We start from the raw sequence: 22,605 nt of genomic DNA on the forward strand, positions 1-22,605 counted from the left end.
GAACAGGATATCTTGTAAGACTTCTAGGGTCCCTCTTCTTGTTGTTGGGTAGCAAACCGTGAAACCAACCTCTCGTGTGATATTTCAGCACCTCTGGTGCTACTCCTAGCTGGGAAAAAAGGGAAGGGTAACAGAGGTACAGCAGTCATCATGCAAACAGTTACCCACAGTTACCCCCCCTGCAGCAGCAGAAATGCTGCAGCTACTTGCAATTCTAAATACAGGGAATGCTGCAGAAGTACCACCGTGTGGCAAGGGTCAGTAAACGTCTTTTTACTGGCAAACAAGATCAGTGAAATAAAAAGTAATGATATAGTACAGAGGTCAACTCAATGTTTTCAGAGCTCCACAATGATTCTGCTTGAGCTTGGAGAGAAGGCTCAAAGGGGGTAGGGACAATATTATTTTGTCTAAGGCAATGTGGACATCCCTGGAAAGAATAATACCCAGCCACGAGCTTATGTACGTCCTGAAACTCCCTGAGTGACTTGACTGGCAGGAGCAGCTGCAGAGGTGCAATGTGAGATCCTAAAGATTGCATTTTATTATCTCCAAACTCAACATTCTTTTTTTTATTGCCTATGATTATCTCCTAAATAGTTTCACTTTTCATTCTTCAGTTACATGATCTTGCTATTCATTATGTTTTCTTGCCATATTATATTAGTTGTGTGACCACTGTTATTCAAAAATTGTGCAATGTGGAAATAATTTAAGGGAAACTGCTATATCCTAGCCTCATAATCCCACTTTTTTGGGAAAATGTTTTTATAACCTTCAATCCCCCATTCCTTACACTTTTTCCTGTCCCTTACCACAACCAGTATGTCCCTTTCCCATAATCCTTTATTACAGTGCCTTCCTCTGGTCAGTTTGGTTTGAGGTAGGTTCTCCTGAGAAAATCTCTACACTGTGGACGGACGTTTCCTCATCTAGAGGACATGCAGAACTATAGTCTGAACTTGGTTTGGCTGCTTTCCCCAAGCTTCCTTAACAACATCCATAGGATTCCTTAGGGTTGATGCCCCTTCGAGCATTCCAAAGGGCAAAAGTCCCAGTGGAAGCCGTATTGTGAAGAAAAGTTAAGGCAGAAGTTTATCCCAATCCTTTCCATCCAATGCCACAAATTTTCACAACGTACGCTTGAGAGATTTGCTAAAATTTCGGAGTAGACTGTCAGTTTGAGGTTCAGAGTGACTTAACTTTAAGGGTGTCCCAAACCTTTGGGCAAGACAAAGTCGGTCCCTGTGTCAGACTCTCAGTGGACAGCTCAACCAGAGTAAAGGTTTTTGTATTAGTTCTTCAGCTAATCTAGGCAGAGTTAATTACACAAGTCCTCCATCAGGGAACAGAATAAACATGAATACTCGTCTCAGCAATTTGACTGTGACTCATCTGCACCCTGAGAATTATTTGCTGATGAAATTCAAGACTACTTCCAACTAAACAAATAAATGTGAGAATTTTGTGGACCATACCCACAAAAAATAAAGGTAAAGTTTGTCAAATGACACATGGCGAATTTTTGCTTAGTTTTAATTGTCAAGGGGCAGTGAACTTGTGACTTGTCTGGCATATCACTTCTATCATGCAGTACTAAATACAAACCACTCGGCTATGTAAAACTACAACGACAAGAATCATTTTGGGGCACTCGGTCCGTATTACAATTTTCTCTCTCTCTCTCTCTCTTTACAGGAATGACATGCCAAGCTCGAAGTTCTTATGTAACCAGTGAGATCCTGTGGGGTCATCGTTTTACACCTGTCCTCACGCTGGAGGATGGATTTTATGAAGTTGACTACAACAGCTTTCATGAAACATACGAGACCAACACACCGTCTTACAGTGCCAAAGAACTGGCAGAGATGGCCAGCCGAGCAGAACTGCCCCTGACTTGGTCTGTGTCCAGCAAATTAAACCAGCACACTGACCTGGAAACTGAAGAGAGGGGAAAGAACCACGAAGACCAAACCGAAAGGAATGGTGATGTGGCAAATTTAGAGAATGAATCCAAAGTTTGAACCAGCAGAGGTTCACCACACAACCTCTTTTTTCTTTTTGATCCTTCCCTTTTTTATTATTATGACAAGAAAAGAAATATTTAAGGTTTGACATGTCTACCTGCCCAAACAAATCAAGTGATTCCTAAAATAAGCAAAGACATGAGTTAAAGCTGCAATATCCCTTACATACAATGAAATCTCTGATCACTGCCCTTCCAATAATTGCATATTTCCTCTGGATAAATACAAGTTCACCACCACAGGTGTGTTTAAAAAGGAACCAAAAAAGGGGGGGGGAGGGGGAAAAACTCATTATCTGGGGTAATAAAAGGAAAAAGACTGATTAATGTTTGTTAATGCTATGGGCCTTGGCTCTAATTTTTATATATTTGAAGATAGTTTCATAAACAGGATGTGATGCCTCCAATGAAAATGGGCATTGCAGCTTTAAGACTGAGGTGAGCAGAAAGAGCTGCAGCTCAACAGGATACTGTACATATGCCTTATGTAATTACTTGCTCTTTAAATTTCATAATAAACCCAGCATGTACAAAAGTACTGTAGTAAAGAACTTCTAAATAATGTACAGAGATGTGTAATTAATGTAGGTTTCGATACATAAGTCTAGAAATATTGGGATGCAAAAAATTGAATCGGCATTTCTGGTTTAATCTTTGGAGTATGTTAGCTTCTTCCCTATATATCTGGCCCTTTTCGTGCCCAACATTTTCTTCAGTGTACCAGACCGGCAGCTAGTTAGAAGCCCTCACTGTCTCCCTAACAAATCATTTTACGGATTCTCAAAAGCCATAAAAGTCTGGGGGAGGGCAGGGTGGAGAAATTGAAACATTACTGAGATACTGTGAAACTGTTTACAAAAATGATTCTATTTTTTGTAATATTACAGGGTAAACCATTCCTGGCTATTTTTGGCAGTTCAGCCTGAATTAGACTGTGGCAGACTCTTGGAAAACACAAGCATCTCCGGTATGCTGCTAATACAAAGAGCATGTTCATGTTGGGCTAGGACCCTGTAAGTGCACTACCGTAGGAAACTATTCTATTTTTCCCCAAACCATTGGATTAAAACTATGTAGTTTTCTATGTAAACAGCATAAGCCATTAAAAATTCTGAATGTTATTCATAGGTAAGTAGGGAACACTTTTAACTACTTGGTCTGGGAAGACATAATTGAATTTCATCTAAAGTTGTCGTCAATGAGATTCATTCATTAACATCATTAGCACTTTGTTGGTCCTGAAAATTCCCAACAGGCTTTCTGGCCCTAGGTAATTTTCGTCAGGGTTTCTCATATAAAAGCCCACTCCTAACATCTCTATTCAAATGAGTAGACCCTCCCACCTTTACTCATATTGGGCCAAATCCTCAGCTGATTTGAATAATTTTGATTTGATGCAACAGAACTATGATGATTTGCATGATTTACACCAGCTGAGGATCTTGCGCATAGAGTAGTACCTAACTTCTCAAAAGCACTCAGTGTGAGGTAACTCACAGTGTATGGTATTACTCAATGTAAGGATTGTTGCATCAGGCCCAGTATGCATAAAATAGTATTAATTCAAGTAAGAGACTCCCATAGACTTCAACGGGCTTTGGCTCTGGCCCATAAAGAGTACCATTTCCCTCAGTCAGGAGAAAAACAAACTGCAGCCTTAATTTTCTTTTGGTACCTGCCTAGTCTGGAAAGGAAAAATACACTGAAAAGAATTTAAAGGGGTTTTTTTGTACAGAAGCTTTTAAATTCAAATAGAAGGAAAAAACCTCAGGAGAAACCTAGTGGACAGGTGGAAATTTTGCACTGTGATATATCCTTCACATTAATTTCACATCTATACACTGTTTTTACTGCAACACAATTGCCCATCCTTAATTTTCATTGAGTCGTTAAGAGTTGATTTGGCCCCTACAGCTAAGATGGTCTCCAGGCGGAGGTTTTGCACACCTGGATCACACCAATCAAAACAGCTAAGCCTCGTGTTTGCTTTATTTTTGAAAATTTTCCTGAACAGGTTTTCACAAAGAAGCTACTCGTACAATTCCACAATTTAAGCAATTGTTCAAAAGATATATTTTCATCCCCTCCACTAGGATGACTGATTTCATCAGGTAGTTACAGATTGCTGCTTATTTTCATTTAGTTTGGCAAAAACTGGTTTTGCTACAGACTCTTTTAAAATACAATGGTACCCTTTGTTTACTGACACGGTGTCAGAACCTGCTCAGTACTACGGTTTATACAGCACACCCTGTTTTTTAGGCTGTTCTTGAGAGCCAAGGAATTCACACAGTAGAGCAGGGTGTATGTGTGCTTCTTAAGGTGTTTTAAAGGAGGAGTGACTCTGAAATTTCATTGGAGAACACTAGTCGCACATCAGAGATAGTCTTCTAAGGGAGAGAGCCCCGTAGCAAAGATACTTGCTAAAAGTAATGAAGCACCACCTGTGGGGGTGGAGGGGGCTTGGTCTGTGTGTGTCAGCCTGTAGTCCTAGAGCAGAGTACATGAGTTTAAAGCAGAGAACTCCTCATAGGATTAATCTGCTTTTTGCTCTTGTGATTTACTGGGCCCGTCTATAATCCATCGCTGCAGTTTAAGAAGAGCTTCTCGTGTTCAATAAAACAGCGGCTTTTAAACCTTTTTGTGCCCTTTAGTACAAAAAAATAGACTTTATGCTATTAGGGCATGTGCATGGGTAAGTTATATTTTTGTGACTAGGGCACTTAAAGCATAAGGTCTCTCTCTGTCTCTGGTTGTCTTTGCTATTAATGTGATATGAAATGTAAAGTTTACAAAAACTCTCATTTTTGTAATGTAAGCTTAAAAACAAAAAGTCTCCAAGGGTTTCAACTGGAAAGCTTCACAGAAACTTTGTACTATAATGTCCCTATCAAACACCTCTATTTTTCTACAATGATTGATTAAGCAGTTTAACAATGTATTTTGTGTCAACAACTTCAACTGAACTGTTAAAAACAATTAAGAATTGAATGCTGTTAATTAACAATGGATTTTCAAAGCTGACCGTACTGAGTGGTGTTTTTCATTACTACGGTATATACATTTACCTGATAATTTTGACTCATGCTCTTATTAAAACAATATATTTGGAAATGCCAATGCCCAGTAATATTGTTGGCAAATCAAATTTAAGGAACATAAATAATGTGACATTTTTATGTGAGTAGCTAGCTACATAAGCAACCAAAATCCATCCAAAGCTCCTATTTCTCTGTATTTCACTAATACAGTAAGGGATCTTTTTCTTAAAATCTATTGTGAAATTGATGAGATAGTGACAATATTCAAAGATATATGCAATATTTCAGCAACTTTTCATACTGCTAGATTCTGCCTACTTAGGTAGCTAGAGTACACGAGAGTACTCTAGCTTAGGTACGCTGGAGCAGTTTCTTTGTATAGACCTCTTCCAGATGACTATCGTGCAACTCTCAGTCTTTTTCCTGTATAGCAGGGGTTTCTGGTTCATGTTCATTTTTCTGCACCCACATTTTCTGGGTCAGATCATCAGCTGGTGTAAATTGGCATAGGTGTACTGACTTTAATGGAGCTACATGAATTTATACCACCTGAGGACCTGACCCTCCATGTTTATTTTAAGGCAAGTTCTGGTGTATTATTTTAGGAATAAAAATGGTATTCCTTAAATTACAACAAAGCTGGCCACTCTGGGAGTTGAACTTCTAGGCCCTGATCCTGCAAATACTTAAACACGTGAGTAACGTTATGCACATGAGCAATCCCTCTGAAATCAATTTGTGTGAGCAAAGTTACACACAGGTGTAAGAGTTTGCAGGTTCAAAGGCATAGTGAGACTGGTAGGTCTGTTAGGATCACAGATTCCATCTGCAAACAATTTTCAACAATGCACAAATTTACGATTTGGGGTATTTTTGGTGTACGTTTCATCAAAATCTATTTTGAAATTTTTTGCTGAGTGGCATTGAAATTTGAAAGCGGAAACCCTATTTATAACTTTAAAAAGAAATTTCCATATGTATAAAGTGACTTTCTGATCACATGACAATGATTTTAGTCACCCTTTCTGTTTCCCACTAGGAGAAAGTATATACCATTTTCTTTTAATAATACTGGAAAGGCACGAGCAGGAGGTGGCACTAAATCTTAGAGTCTTAATTCAGACTTGCTCCAAATAGCCTTGCTGTATTCAAGAGGCTGAGGTGTAACAACCCTTATTTTGTATCTAGTGGGGATTTCTAAATCAGATACAATGGAAAAATGTATTTCAGTATTTTCTTTTCTCAATACATCTTTGCTGTCAGGCAGTTTTGAAGATGGTTTGTCTTCTGAAATTCTGATACTATGTGACATCATTCTGATAACATGATGCAAATCATATACAATAGAAGAAAATACAGCTGGACTCTCACTATGAGCAGGGGCGGATTAGGGTTTTGTGGGGCCCCTGGGATTCCCCCCTGCACACACACCCCTATCACAGTGCTCCTGCCAGGGAAATGGTTCGGGGCACAGGGGCTTGCCCCATTCCACACGCTTGGCACTCCTGCTGGGGAGTGGGGTCGGGGGCTTTCCCCATTCCGCCTGGCATTCCAGCTGAGGAGTGGCATCAGCGCACAGGGGCTTGCCCCGTTCTGCCCACCCACCTGCCCCCCGTGCAGGGTGGGCAGAGCAGGGAAAGCCCCCGGGCTCCGATCCCACTCCCTGGCTGGAGCACCAGGCAGGCGGAGCAGGTTAGGGTGTGGGGACACCCATTTTTCTGGGGCTCCCCAATTGGCCAGGGCCCCTGGGCACAGGCCCCATTGGCCCAGTGGCTAATCCACCATTGACTGTGAGGAAAGGGAATGACATTAATGACAGTTGGGGGAACTATTTGACACAGATTTGGACTTTGTGAACTAAATTCTTCTATCCCTCCTTTGGGGGGAGGGATAGCTCAGTGGTTTGAGCATTGGCCTGCTAAACCCAGGGTTGTGAGTTCTATCCTTGAGGGGGCCATTTAGGGATCTGGGGCAAAAATTGAGGATTGGTCCTGCTTTGAGCAGGGGGTTGGACAAGATGATCTCCTGAGGTCCCTTCCAACTCTGATATTCTATGATTCTAATGCAAGAGCCTAAGGATCTCTCGTTTAGTTTAAAGGATTGTGTTTCATGCCCCTGAACAAAAATTTAAACTAAATATTAAAAATGTAGACACTAACAATATATCCATCTTCCCTCTCTCCCACCCACCACTTCAAACTCCACTGGATTTTCAGAATCACTTGTATGGGTGACTATAGCGTAACTGAGTCCTGCTTCACCATTAGCAGATGTATTGTAAGCAAGACACGAGAAGTATTCTTCCACTCTACTCCACGCTGATTAGGTCTCAACTGGAGTATTGTGTCCAGTTCTGGGAGCCACATTTCAGGAAGGATGTGGACAAATTGGAGAAAGTCCAGAGAAGAGCAACAAAAATGATTAAAGGTCTAGAAAACATGACCTATGATGGAAGATTGAAAAAAATGGGTTTGTTTAGTCTGGAGAAGAGAAGACTGAGAGGGGACATGATAACCGTGTTCAAGTATGTTAAAGGTTGTTACAAGGATGAAGGAGAAAAATTGCTGTTCTTAACTTCTGCAGATAGCACAAGAAACAATGGGCTTAAATTGCAGCAAGGGAGGTTTAGGTTGGACATTAGGAAAAACTTCCTAACTGTCAGGGTGGTTAACCACCGGAATAAATTGCCTAGTGAGGTTGTGATATCTCCATCATTGGAGATTTTTAAGAGCAGGTTAGACAAACACCTGTCAGGGATGGTCTAGATAATACTTAGTCCTGCCTTGAGTGCAGGGGACTGGACTAGATGACCTCTCGACGTCCCTTCCAGTCCTACACTTCTATGATGATTCTCTCAGAGATTTACTGTATGTTGATACCCCAGATGGCATGTAGATGTAACACTTATCATAGCAAAAGACAAACTCTGTTCTAAAACCCGGCAAAGTATGTATTTCATCTCACGGGTGTGAAATTACTTTTCTATTTTAAGCAAATTGACAAATGCACATCTCACTTCTGGCCCATTCCCCCCTAATGTGAGAATAACCCACACAGCAGAGTCAAAATTCAGAGTTTCATTTTGTGTAATCTGCTTTGAATTCTTCTGTCAGATGGGCACAATTGCCAGCTCCTTCCTTTGCCTCCCAGTGAAGATGCCAGTGATTCCAGCCCCAAACCTGCAGCTCTCATAGGATCTGCTGGAGGAAAGGGGTAAATCCACCTCAGCCGCATTCCCAAGCCATAAAAAGGAAGCCTCTCAAGTGACTGTGGCCTCTGTTTGAAGTTATTTGTGGTGGCATCATTTGCAGATTGAATGGGAGGAACTGATGGGGAGCTACTGGTCCCATCCCATCCATTCCAGCCTGTTAAAACTGAACCACTCTGGACTTCCACAGGGCCTGGGAAAACAAGGATGCATGGTATTGAGGCAAGTGTCCTCACTTCCACATCCCTTGCCTCCTGCCGTAGCAGGGATCTGCTGAAACATGAGGGCCTGAGGTCCTCACTGACAGATCTATGTTAAATGACTTGTGATGCAGGGATTGGGATTGTCATTTTCCAAGCACCACCCATAATGAAAGGATTATAGCATACTGTGCTGATTGATCCATTTGACATGTACAGTACATAAAGCTCTTAGGTGGGAAAAAAGTATACATTATCAAAACTCACATTTTATACTTATACATAGTTCTGCTGAATGATAAGTGATCTCTCTAAGAATATGTCTACAATCAAATTAGATTCCAAGGTAAACTTATGTTAAAGTAAAAACCACCAGTATCTCACTTGAAATTTTTAATCAGAAGGGATTGGTTGGGTCAGGGAAAAACAAATGTGTTACTTCTAAGTCATTAGAATGAATTTGGCTCAGGCCATAATGAAAATTGGTATCCTCTGCCAGCAACATTTTAGGCTCATGTGAAAATTTTCAGAAGTAGAGCAAAAAGTTAAGATCCTAAATCCACAGTTAGGCACCTGCCTAATTTTCAGAAGTACTGAAGATCCAAAAACTCCCACTGATTTCAGTGGGAACTGCTGGGCGCTGAACCCTTTTGAAAAATCAGGCCACTTAGTTGGGTGCCAAAGTAAGGATCTTGGCCCTTCTGTTTGCTCTTACTTTTTAAAATCCCGAACGTGGTGGTCTCAGGAGAGGCATCCACATCAATGAAACACCACCAGAATTAATACCTCCATTCAGCAAACCACTTAAGCATGTGGTTAACTTCAACCATGTGCTTTAAGTCCCATGGGAGTATTCAGATGCTTAAAGTTAACCACATGCATAAGTGCTTTGGTGATGTAAGGCCTATGCACCCTTCTTTGCACACTCGCTAAAGAGAATCATAGAATCATAGAATATCAGGGTTGGAAGGGACCTCAGGAGGTCATCTAGTTCAACCCCCTGCTCAAAAGCAGGACCCATACCCAATTAAATCATCCCAGCCAGGGCTTTGTCAAGCCTGACCTTAAAAACTTCTAAGGAAGGAGATCAAATGAATGTGGAAGTTGAGCTTCGCTCTCCCTCTTAGAGATGGTCTCTCTGAATCAGGGTGCAGGGCAGGGAACCTGCATTCCTGTTGCTTGTGCTGTACCTTTTCTGGGGGCAAATGAAAGACTTCAGTCTCCCGAGCTGTCAACCCAGCTCATTTCACCAACACAAAATTTCAGATTAAAAAATAATAAAAAAACAAAATTTCTACTTAAGAGGTGAAGTGGCTCTTACTAGATACAAAAGATCCCTGACAAATATAGGAAGAATTAGACTGAATTCAAGTATATATACAGTCATATAGGCCCAGACCCACCAAAGCACTTTAGCAAGTGAGTAGTCCCATTAAAGTCAAGTGCTTAAAGTTACGCATGAGCTTAAGTACTTTGCTGGATCAGGGCCATTTAAAAAAATGTTATCAAAGTAAATGAAGACATTTATAAACTATAGAAAATTGTTATAAATAAACAGAGCAACAAAAATATACTAGAGCAGTGAAGTCGAAAACAAAGTTTAAAAATACTGAATAGTGCTGTTGATCTGAACTCTGTACTGTAGGGGAATCAGGAAAGAGGATTTACAATTCATATGTGTTTTCGCCTTTTCATTCCTGAGACAGCAATTAAAAAAAGATACACTAAATAGCTACTCTGTAAAGTTCATGGCATTTGAAAGAAAAAAAATCTCATGTTACAAATCATTATGTATCTGCTATTACTGGCTTTTGCTACCATCTAGATGGCAAGGACTGAAACATATTTTTGTCCTGTGTCTGACACTAAGTGTCTAGTAATATCTATGGTATTGATTATATACAAGCTTATTGTGCCTTGAAATGCATGGAACAGCTTTACAATAAAACTGAAGAAAAATCTCAGAGATCAATCATGTTGATTCTAATAAATGTAAAGGGAGTCAAACTTTTACTTAGCTCATTGCCCAGGTAAGAAACAACCTCACACACACAAATTAAAAAAGGAAAAATCTTGAGAGGAAAAAAAAACACGAGAGATTTTCTTGTGAAATTTATAGGGCTCTGTTTCATAGGACTAAGTAAATGAAGATCTTAACCTTTTCTTTTTTTTAAAAAAAATATATATATAGTGTTTGGGCTCTTTTTTATACAGTCAACAGTCTGATTTGCTGGATAATTGTGTAACCATGAAAATATTGAACTTTTCAAAGGAATTCTAATTTTTTAAAGAAAAAGTTTAGCATGATGCTTTATTAACTATTCCAGTTAATTAGCACTGTTAATGAGCACTATTACATTACCATATTAATCAGTCAATATACCGTAAAAACTCTCAGGGCTAGACATCTTTAGCAATGCAGGTTAATCTGCTCCCATCCTTGCCATTATGGTATCGATTAGTTAGCTATTACTTTAACTCTCATGACAGTTAACATTAATTAATTAATGTGTAATAGAAGCTGAATTGCTCACAAGCAGAGCTGTTCAGGGGACACCAAATCCATTATGCAGCTAAACAAGACTTTTTGAACATTTGCACGAAAACAGAATTGTGTTTAAAAGTAGATGTTCAGATCAAAACCTGAGTGTTTCTGTGTCTGATGTGGGGAACCTGGATCTCCCAAATCTCACAGCAGTGATCTAACCACCATGCCAGAGAGACTCAGTCTCTCTCTCACCCTTGCACACACACCCCTTCAGAACAAAAACTTAACTAAAATCAAAACATTCCAGCCAGCTCTACTCATGAGTTTGATAGTGAGATTCAAGGCCTTTCGCTAGTCACCAGTTTTAATCTGACCCCAGCTGGTAGTGATTGAAAGTCACTATCATAGGCCCTCGTGGCCTACTTGGAATGAGCTGGTGAGTGAGTCCCGTTCCTAATAGACTAACGTTCACATCAGAAAAACACCATCACAGCTGACAGACTTGTCAGCAGTAACACAGAGGCCAAGATTTAAAATAGCATAAGTGATTGTTCCTCCAGGTCATGGCTGAGGCTCACTGGATAAGAAGCGTGGGGAGACTTACATTGCTGTCTTCTGTGTTTCTCCACAGAACAAGTACAACATAGAATTTCAGATTCCACTGTTACTCCTCTCACAAGATCTGATAATATTTCCTTGGGATAAACAATTGTCAGCGTCAATTCTAAGTAGTCCTGAAATAAGAGTGCCTTAAAAAAAAAAAAACCCACTTTCTTCCCTTTCTTCTCCAGATGAACATCTCCACTCTCCACAAACACATATTGTAGCTTCATACCTCATTTTTCACCACGTCAGCCTGGCAAGAGAGTGCTTTATTGTCCTTCATGATAAAGGTACAAACGATACGAGAGGACTCCATCGACAGGCACGGTCTCCAAGAGCCAGTCCTATTTGTGCAGCGCCCAAAGATTGTTGAACCTTCTATAAACCGCAGGTGAACAGAGGCTTCCTGTCAATAATTCATTGTGTTGCTAGGCATGTCACCTGTCAATGCAGTAGCTTCACAGAATCAGTACTCTTCTTGGAAGCACTGGAAAGTTCCTTCAACATAGGAAAAAATACAGTCGAGGGTTCACCTGGCAACTCTGTTCAACTGTGCTCTCAGCCTGCTTGCTCTTTCAGTGACACACACTGTTGACAGCCATCTTGCTAAAAAAGTTTCCAAATTGCTTTTCTATTCTATTCTATAGATGACCAGTATAACAATCACGGAACAAACTTGCATGTTTAATATTAAAACAAAGGCCAACAATTTCAAGTATAGGTGCCCAAAAATCTTCAAAATGCAAATCCACTAATAGAGCTGTGTCTGTCTGGGTCAGAAAACAGCCTGAAACAATAGCTCTGAAAGGTATGGACTGTTACCAATGATCTCAGTGAGGTGTTAGCTCTGAACCCCAGTATAAAATATATTTACATTATTAACTATTTAACTGCTGATCAAATCACACAATAAAGACAATATTATGAAGATCTGCACACTCTGCTGTGAGTGACATCTCATTTTGGCATCACAAGTCTGGATTTCCATTGAATTCAATAGATGGACAAATAAAGATTTAGGTAACTAGTTTTAGGCAGCCAAGTTCAAGCCCTGGTTTAGAAGTTCCCAGCTACCAGAGTCACAAATGCTGTCATTTTTTGGAAAGATGGCCACAGTTTAGAGTAGATTCAGAAGTGACAAATGTAATTAAAATCTCTATTTACTCAATTAAAGACTGAAGATTTGGCCCACAGTCTACTAATTCTGAGAAGTGCTTTTTACATTTGGAACTTTTCCACTAATGGGCAGCATAAGGTAAGGGTGACGCTAATACGAGTCCCCTGCTATTAAAAGATCTAAAGTTTTACTGAATTACAAAATAAATCATGCTTAAATTTCAACATATATCTCAGCTTCTAAATAATAATAGAATTTGGCTAGCAAATTTGGAAGCAAGTTTAATCTACCCAAGATTTATGGAAGTTCATTAATAATAATTAAAAGCTGCAAACAATTCATAGGACTATCAATAAGAAAACATACTAAAAACAAACTCTCAGAAATCAAGCCAATGTTTCTACCCTTTCTTCATTTCTCCGTTTATGTGTAAACCACAATTAACTATCTATGCTCAGGCTGCTATTTATACAATTGTTCTATCATATAATAAGAGACTATAACAGCTGGGAATGGCTAAAATACTGGTTTGGCTCCTGAACTATCTTTGAATCCTTTTGTAACTCCCTTGAATCAGTTTCAATGTATCTTGCACGGGCAATGAAATGAAAGCACACTTATTATGGAAGCACAAGACAAACGTGTATTTAGAAAATTTACAGTGCCACATTTTTAAAATATAAACATCTTTGTGAAACTACTGTTACAAAAACAGTTTACACATTGGGGGAAGTTTTCGTCTTTTGGCTGGAACAATAAATAACTTTGGACATGGCCTTGGTTTGATTTGTCTTTATTTATCCACTAAACTCTACCACCATTGTGCAAGATGATTAGTACTAATGATTAGTACTAATTTAGAGCTAAGTTTTCCAGTGGATTTCTTGTGCAGCTTCCAGGACAGAAAATGTACTTGATGTGTTGCTTTAAAAAATATATTTATTGGCAGCGCTGGTTGTAGCTGGAGATCAGTTTTCTTCCCATTTCCATCACAGATCACACATGATCAGTTCCTCAAGCCTATATAAGCCTGTATGTGGGTTGAAAAAGTAAGTAGCAGGTAGGAGCAACCACATTTTGCTTTAATTTCAGCTTCACAGTTTTGAAATTGCATTTGGGAACTTTGCTGGACTCACATTCTACCTCGCCTGAGCAAAAAACAAGTTAACTTCACAGATAGTAATTTCCACTGAACTTCCTGGTTCACTTGGGGATTACTTTCCTGCAATAGCAACAAACGTCAAAAGAAGTTTGAATTTCATTAGTCAGTGATTAATCTATGATGGCCTGAAAACTGAAGGTCCCAAAAACTAACCATACAGAACAATAGCCAAAATATCACAGCTAAGATTTACATGCTATTTTCCATGTTCCCAAAACATTACATTCAATCAAAATCCTGTTCATGTTTCTTCACTGAATTATGTTCTTTATTATTTGCTATTGAGGTCAGAGAGTTTCAGCCAAACACTGCTTATTTGTTCCTTTTAAAAAATCATTAACACTTTTCTAGGAGTTAAAAATGTGGCAGCCATCCAGTAGCCCCCTTCCCCCCCCCCCAAAAAAAACACTTCTGAAAAGACCTGTGGACATTAATCAACAGTATTGCAACCCTGGAGTGTTCAAAAACCATGAGTCAGGCCCCCAACAGTCATGAGATTGGTTTATAAATCATGAGATTACAGATTGTGAGGCACTCAGATACTATTGTAATGGAAGTTTATGCTCCTGGGACTTGTGCATCTAACTTGTTTAGGGTACATTTACACAGCCCCCAGGAGCAAGCCTCCCAGCCCAGGTCGACAGACTCAGGCTGCTGGGGCTTGTGCTGTATAAACCGTGCTTCAAAGTTGCAACTCGGGCTGGAGCGTACAGCTACGTTTAGAATGATAGCATGAGCCTGAGTCTGTCAACCCAGGCTGGGAAGCTTAGTGCCACAGGCTGCATTGACACACCCTTAGGCACTCTTGAAAAATCTATCCCTAATCGCTTTCTCATGTGCTTGCTTTTATAGCTATCTATCACCACTTTCTATAGCTGCGCTAGTCTCTGTTTTGGGTCAGATGGTGTATTACACATCTAACTATGAGGGACAATAGTGTACCAGAGCAATTAAATTCATATTAAACCATCTGTGTTACCTCTGTTCTTCGGCAACACACTGGTATTCGGTTTGTTTCAGTTGACTATCACTGAAGTTGGTTCCAAAGGGCACAGAATAAAATGTCACGTTTATGAATATAGAATACATCCAAAAATATACTGCATGATACAATGAGGTTTCAGCCATCAAATGATGAGATGTCAAGAGCAATACCAAGTTTCCAGGCTCCACGACAAAAGTCCCACCCCCAAAATGTCCCCTTTGAGTGGGATGAGGTGTGAGAGAGAGTCCCCACTTCTGCAACTGCACATGCATGGGCAGGTCCCTGCCCCTGTGCAGAGCCTCACTGAAGTCTCACAGATAGTTGCAGGATTGTGACTTGAAACATGGAACAAAAGAGCTATGGGAAACGCATGCACCAAAACTCCAAAGCAAAGAGTCTCTTCTCGACAGCCAGCCGTAATTTACACATCTGATATAGCACCTGATATTGTGGCTATGGAAAGATGGTAGCAAAGACAAACATAAGCAGTTTACTAATTCCTCCCATTTCCCACAAAGTTTTCCACCTGTTTAGAAGAGCCATTGTGGTGAACGCCCCCTGTCAAGGTGCCTTCCCCACTCTGAACTCTAGGTCACAGATGTGGAGACCTGCATGAAAGACCCCCTGAGCTTATTCTTACCAGCTTAGGTTAAAAACTTCCTCAAGGTACAAACTTTGCCTTGTCCTTGAACCCTATGCTGCCACCACCAACCGTGTTAAACAAAGAACAGGGAAAGAGCCCACTTGGAGACGTCTTCCCCGCAAAATATCCCCCCAAGCCCTACATCCCCTTTCCTGGGGAAGGCTTGATAAAAATCCTCACCAATTTGCATAGGTGAACACAGACCCAAACCCTTGGATCTTAAGAACAATGAAAAAGCAATCAGGTTCTTAAAAGAAGAATTTTAATGAAAGAAAAGGTAAAAGAATCACCTCTGTAAAATCAGGATGGTAAATACCTTACAGGGTAATCAGATTCAAAACCTAGAGAATCCCTCTAGGCAAACCCTTAAGTTACAAAAAGGCACAAAAACAGGAATATACATTCCATTCAGCACAACCTATTTTACCAGCCATTTAACAAAAGGAAATCTAACGCATTTCTAGCTAGATTACTTACTAACTTAACAGAAGTTCTGAGGAGTTATGAAAAGCATTCCTGATCTGTTACTGGCAAAAGCATCACACAGACAAACAGACCCTTTGTCCGTCCTGTCTCCCTCCAGCTTTGAAAGTATCTTGTCTCCTCATTGGTCATTTTGGTCAGGTGCCAGTGAGGTTATCTTAGTTTCTTAACCCTTTACAGGTGAAAGGGTTTTGCCTCTGGCCAGGAGGGATTTTATAGTTCAATATACAAAGAGGTGGTTACCCTTCCCTTTATATTTATGACACCCCCCTTGCTGGAAGTGGCTTTCAAACTCCCACCCCTTAACTTGGGGTGGAGATCCCTCCTACAGCCTTGGGGGAGGCAGAAACTAACCCAGAAATCACTTCCACACCTTTATCAGCAAACAAACAGTCCCAGTGCCCCTCCAGCATTAATACCTCAGTCACCGATCCAGTGCATCCTTCCCTTTGGGCCCTGGCCAATTCATACATGTAGTTACAAGCTCCTGGTGGCCACTCAGACAGACTGCTTTCTAGGCCTCTCCTGCAGCCCCAGCTCAAAACTCCCACAGGTCTGCCCTCCAGCCCACCTAGTCCTTTCATGAATGGCATCCCCATCCCCAAGTGCGAGGACAGCTGGCAACAAGGATGGCTGCCAATAGAGGATTTTAAAGAATGGTCATTGGCTCATATCAAGTATTGAACTGAGAAATCTTGAAACTGCCTTTCACCATCTTCTGTCTCATATAACTGGACTTCTTCTTGTACATCACCTTATAGTACATCACATCACCTTATATGATGTCACAGTGTACCAACAGCCATGGATTACACTTATGACTTTCTTTCACACTGATATGGTTTTGAAAAAAAATTGAGTTTTATGTTTAAGATAAAACAAGAGTTCAGTTCTTACTATAATAGCTCAAATTTCTACTGTGCCTTCTACTGCAAAGGACCCCAAATCACCTTACTCATCAGGGCCGGCCCACAATATTTTGGCACCTGAGGTAGGGAGCTCAAATGATGCCCCCATGTCCCCTCGCTTGGGCCAAAACTTGAAAGTTCTCATTTCTGCCTTCTTCCTGTTCTACTCTTCTCATGGTACTGCTCTGCTACCTGCCCCAATAAAGGAGAATTAACAACTTAAAATGCCTTATTCAAAAACGTTAAGTAACACTTAACTTTTCTTGTCTGCATAGTAAACACTGGCATTTTTATCTGTTTGAATAATCACAGTGGTGCTTTCCATGCTGCCTTGGTTGCAAAGATTTGAACTGCTTCCTGAAGGTCCACAGTCTGGACCAGCTCATGCTCTACTGAGATGGTTGCAAGGCCAACCAGCCTCTCCTGTGTCATTGTAGAGCATAGATGTGTTGTTGTTAACTTCAGCTTGGAGAAGCTACGTTCTCCACTGGCAACTGTTACAGGAAGTACCCACAGAGCAATAAAAGCATTTGGAAAGAGGGTGGTAATCTTATTTGTGCACATATATTCCAGAACAGCCTTTGAGTTGATCCTGCTGAAATGCATCTTGAAAGGGCTTTCAGTCATCACCTAAATCACTTGCATCAATATCGCGCATGTCATCATGTGTCACTGTCTCTAGTGCCCTGCATTGCTGGTGTAAGTCTTCAGTTATAGTGAGGAGTTTGGGAATATCATACAACATCCCAAATATTCTGCTGTGTTCCTTGAGCTACATGAAATTTTCTTCAACTGACTGTATTGTATTGTTATTTGGGGTCTCTTATGGGATTATCCCGTGCCTCGTAATCAAAATGTCTTCTTCTTCGGTGACTCTTGTATTCTTGAATGGGTAGGAAAATAGCTTCAGTGTGAAGTTCCTCTGCCAACTTCTGTGCACTCTTCAGAACGTTTTGAAATCCTTCATCTGACCGGTAAGACAGTAGGTATGACTTTGCTTTGTCCAGTTGTTCCATTGCTCCAGATATATCAAGGTCAACACCTTGGAGTCTCTTGCTTACAACATTTATTTCAAACAGTATGTCATGCCACAACACTAAGCCACACAGAAATTTGAAGTTATGTATATTCTGGTGATTCCATTTCCCTCTGCCACTGTTCTCCCACAAACAGTTCCTGTCATAGCATTATCCTCCATAATGGCAACTATGGCATCATCAATCTTCCCAGTTTGGTGTTTGATAGGCTTTATCGCCTCCACTCGACTTTCCCATTGTGTGGCACTCAGTGGTTTCAGTGTCAGAGAGGATGTTCCCAGATGTTGCTTCAAAATTTGCCATCCATGAGTTGATGCAGAGAAAAATACATAGATGTTCTCAATTACATTAAAAAATTCAGCAGCCTCACTAAAAGCTGATGCTGCATCAATGACCACCATGTTCAATGAATGAGAACTGCATGGGACAATAAAAGGTTGAGGGTTTAACTCTCGGATCTGTGTCTGCACTCCTCTGTTCTTTCCTCTCATTTTGGCACCATTATCGTAGCCCTGATCTCTCATGTCAGCTATCACAATTCCCGTATCTTCCAGCTTTTTAAGAAGCACATTTGTCATACCAACTCCTGCAGTATCATCAATGTCAATAAATTCTAGAAAATTCTCTCTGACAGAGGGGTGTTCTCTCTGACAGAGGGGGGTTTTCTTCTTTCACTCATGACTGCTGTTCTGTGCCAGCTATAGTGGCTCTCAACACTCAAGTGAAGGGGACAAATAAGCAGGCTGGTAGCAGGGCCTTAGTGACAGAAGATATCAGCATCTTAAGGGCCTAACTGGCTCCTACTACTTCAGTTGACTGCCTGTTCTCCTCAAGTGGGTTCTGGGAAGCAGGAGGAAAGAGGAAGCTCCCTGAGAAGCTGGTGTTAATCAGTCCAGGTTCCTGGGGGTGCTAGAGAGGTACATAAGAGGCTCCTCCTCCTCTCTCTCCCTGCAGCTCCTGCTGCGTTCTGTTATTGCCTCTCACCTTTTCTCCTGCCTGCCTGTTATGTCTCTTGTGCCCTCCTTCCTCCAGCACAACACCCCACCATCTCTGTGCATCTAGAGCAGAGAGAATACATATGCCCCAGCAGCAGACACAATTTTCTACACTCTGGGTCATAGTGATTCACCCCCCAACACACACACACCCAGTCTGGCACCTGAGGCAGCCGCATCAGTTCACCTCATGGTAAGGCCAGCCCTGTTACTCATTTACAGACACTGGGGCAAATCCCAAACTCCTGAGACAGGCTGAATACACGACATGATATTTGAAGTCACTGGGAGTTGCAAGTGTTCAGGGTCTGACCTCCTTGAGAGGTTTTGCCTGGAAAAGGGCTTCAGGATTTGGTGACAAAATAGGTGTCAGAGTCCCAGAGGGAGCTGCTCCTTCTGAGACCCTGTTACAGCCCCCTGCCACAAGTGCACCCCTTTCTAGCAGCAGGCCCATGCCTCCACTTCTCTTTGGAGAAGGATCCTTCAATCCAATCACTCTCTGACTGCCTTCAGGTTACATCTCCCTGGCTGCCACCTATGTCTCCTAGCAGATTCAGCTGGACTTGGACCCTGCTTGAAACCTCCTTTGTGAGCCTGTGGTCAGGAATAGTATGCAGACACACACAAGCAGTTTCTCCAAACTACAGTATGATTTATTTGCCCAAACGGTACACAGAGCTGAGAGAAGAAGAGGAAAAATTAAAAAAAAAAAAACCAAAGAGGCTTATATGCATATTGTCTTACCTAAGCTTGGTATTCCCGCTCAAGCCCCTGGGTACACATGACTTAGCCTTGACATCCCCTGTTCTCTCTGAGCACCCAGTTACAGCTCGCCAGCTGCTACCCTGACTCTCGAGTCAGTCTGTCTGCATGACAGCTTCCCTGCAGGCTGACATTCGGTCCTTGGTGGCTTCCAGCTGAGTGGATTACTCTCCACCTCCCTTTCTGCTAAGGCACCTTTTAATCCCTGAGGATCTTTTGATCTCAAGCCCTAGGCTTGGAAAGAGAAAAACATCTTAGTTTGGAAGGTGCCACCCAGATAAGTTCTTCCCCTACCACAGCCATCTTCATTCCTTTGAAGCGGGTACTTGAGAGGTTGTCTTATGTGTGTCAACAAACCCCCCTTTACAGCCTTCTTTGAATTAACTCTGCAGATTCAGACAGGCAGTGATATAAAATTGAGCAGGGAAACCAAGTTGCACGTAATATTCCTAAGAAATACAAACATTTTCCTGATTCATCATAATAGGAGTCACCTCCTCCCACCGTGAAATGATGCCCTTCTGTGGCTAAATGCAACAGTTGTTTGATAGCCCACAGCAACACTATACAACATTTTAGGAGCAGCAGTGAAAAGGAATATATCCAACTGGAACAGTCTGCACAACGAATTTTAAATAAGCAGAACAATATGGCAAGGACATCTGGGGGTCTTCAATGACCACATGTGTTCAAGATCTCGGTTCTCTCTCTGAAAGGAAAAACAGCACCTCCGGAAGTATATAGCTCCATAGCACTATGCTCGGCACTGAGCCCAGAGTGACGGGGCACAAAGAGTGCTACATACTAATCTGTTCAGGCAGATTGCTATGCTCACACAGAACCCTCTGACTTTAATGGGGGTTCCAGTACTCTGCCCGTGGGCACCACAGAGCTGGATTTGTGCCTAACGCTTCAGTACCACTTCCTGCAGCAAGCTGGGATATCCAGTACAGTCACCTAGCCAGGTACTAACCTGGCCCAAGTTTATGAGCTCTGATGTGATCGGACAGTCTGAAGTGACATGGCTGCACTTATAGAAATGCATTTAGTAGCAGTGGGCAGAGAGCCTTTCTGAGCTGAACACCAAACAGATACAAACATTTTATTCTGATAATTGTCAGGCACAACCCTTAGCTTGGCTTCCACTGCTACTTTGCTTGCCCTTTCTATTCCACTCCTTTCGTTTGATCCTCTCTCCTTGCAGGGCTAGCTTATAACTTTTAGCCACAAGTCCTGAGTGGGAGGCAGTGCAGAGCAGCACCACCACCAGAGGACAACTGAAGAAAACTTATCTGAGGCAGGCCCCATCTTCCTCAGTACTGCTCCCTGTAAACAGGGCATGTGCATTTTGTGCCAGCCCTTATGGACAGAATGCTCCACCGAGCGTGCTGGGCCCATGTGACAGGCTTAGTGCAATCTGGGGCCAAGGCTATGGCCCTGCCTCCTCCCTCCCAAGGAGGGACAAGGCCAAGCAGTCCCTGCACTTCCTAGAGTGGAGAGTGCTATTGTGTTCTGCCTGTGACCAAGCCATCCCTCATACTGACTGCTGTGACATTCTTCTCCCCGCTTCTCTCTTTAATCTAGCAACGCAGCCAGGCCATCTACCTGTTGCATTGCTCTGATCACAGCCCCCTCTTGGAATCCCTTCACCGCCTTCCTGTTTGTTTATGCATCAGATTAAATCTCCTTGCCTTCGTCTACAAGATCATACATAATGTCCCCCCATGCCACTACATCTCTCTTCTCATTTCTTCTTCTTCTTTCACTATCTATGCCTCCTAGGGTCTTTGTCTCCTTCACCCAGGCTGCCCCCTGTGCTTGGGTAACCCTCCTTTTCCTGTCCACCAATCGCCCTCTTTTCCTTCAAATTCCTCTTCAAGACCCACTTGTTCCAGGACCTTGCTCTCCTACAGGATGAGACATCCCCAAATCTTATCATCATTGCTGTACCGGTGATACCATCCACACTGCTACTTCATTTTCTTCTCCCACTCCCATCCTATCTGCTTCCTCCATGCCCGGAACTACCTCCCTTTCCCCACCAGACTAGTATCCCTCCCTCCTGTCATTTATATCCTTCCTGAAACCAACTTTTCCCCAGAGGCCCACAAATACTGATCCACCTCGGCATTGTGCCATCACTGTCTCAGAATTTATGGTTTCATCCAATCACTATGTAAGAAAATGTAAGCAAATGCTCACTCAAGTTACGGCCATTCCCTAGGCCTTCTCCTGAATATTACTGTCTAATCTACATTGTCTTTTAAACTGTGAGCTCCTCAGGGCACAGACTCTGCCTTGTACAGCACCAAGCACACAGCCAACACTTAATAATAATGTGTGAACTGAACCCTGATCCCAATCACAGTTTTGCAAATAGCCACTTCTTATAATAAGCCAAACACATACCCCCAGTCTTTGAGAAATTGGAAGCCAGAATCTGAATTTGTAACTTGAGCCTACCTCTGATGAGTGGTGCCCCAGTGGCTGCAATGCACAATGAAATATTTCAGCAAAATACCATTGGACCTATTCTTGTGTATCTGCTCCTGGATTCAATTCTCACAGATAGCTTTGTCCTCTGCTATGCAAATTAGTACTTCCAAAGGTAATATTTTCTGTCAGCAACTAACAAGAGGCACATTTACATAGCAGCAGGGAGACATTTCAATCCCCAGAACTGGCCTATCCACAGCTACCCACATACAGGGCCTAGCTAGAGCAAGCCATATTTTGTCAGTGGCTGCATGGGTAAGCTGGGTAGCAATGTACAGTGCATATAGAGGACTGACATCAGAATGCACAGACCAGACTTCAGCATCAACTTTCTACAATTTGGGTTTGAAAATATGAACAGCCTGAGGTGAGGGGGAGCAGACAAAGAATTAGTGCTTGGAGGGCAGAGAAAAAGGTATCTCCCCCTTCCTTTCTCCAGTGCAAAGATCTC

General features: G+C 41.8%; 1 protein-coding gene across 5 annotated transcripts in view; it reads left to right on the forward strand.

Moving 5' to 3' along the window:
* The window catches only part of KCNJ6 (potassium inwardly rectifying channel subfamily J member 6), a 233,678-nt gene extending 220,220 nt beyond the window's left edge, over positions 1–13,458 (forward strand). For 2 of the 5 annotated variants that reach the window (XM_048866896.2, XM_048866912.2), the window contains one exon: positions 1,699–13,458. In XM_048866896.2, coding sequence (XP_048722853.1) covers positions 1,699–2,024 — 326 coding nt within the window. In that variant the 3' untranslated portion in view covers positions 2,025–13,458. The remainder of the gene's footprint in view (positions 1–1,698) is intronic. The other 3 variants (XR_007358816.2, XR_007358814.2, XM_075132779.1) reach the window with 3 other exon arrangements.
* Positions 13,459–22,605: the final 9,147 nt, after the last annotated feature.

This window comes from Caretta caretta, chromosome 1 (assembly GCF_965140235.1).
Source record: "Caretta caretta isolate rCarCar2 chromosome 1, rCarCar1.hap1, whole genome shotgun sequence".
NCBI lineage: Eukaryota > Metazoa > Chordata > Testudines > Cheloniidae > Caretta > Caretta caretta.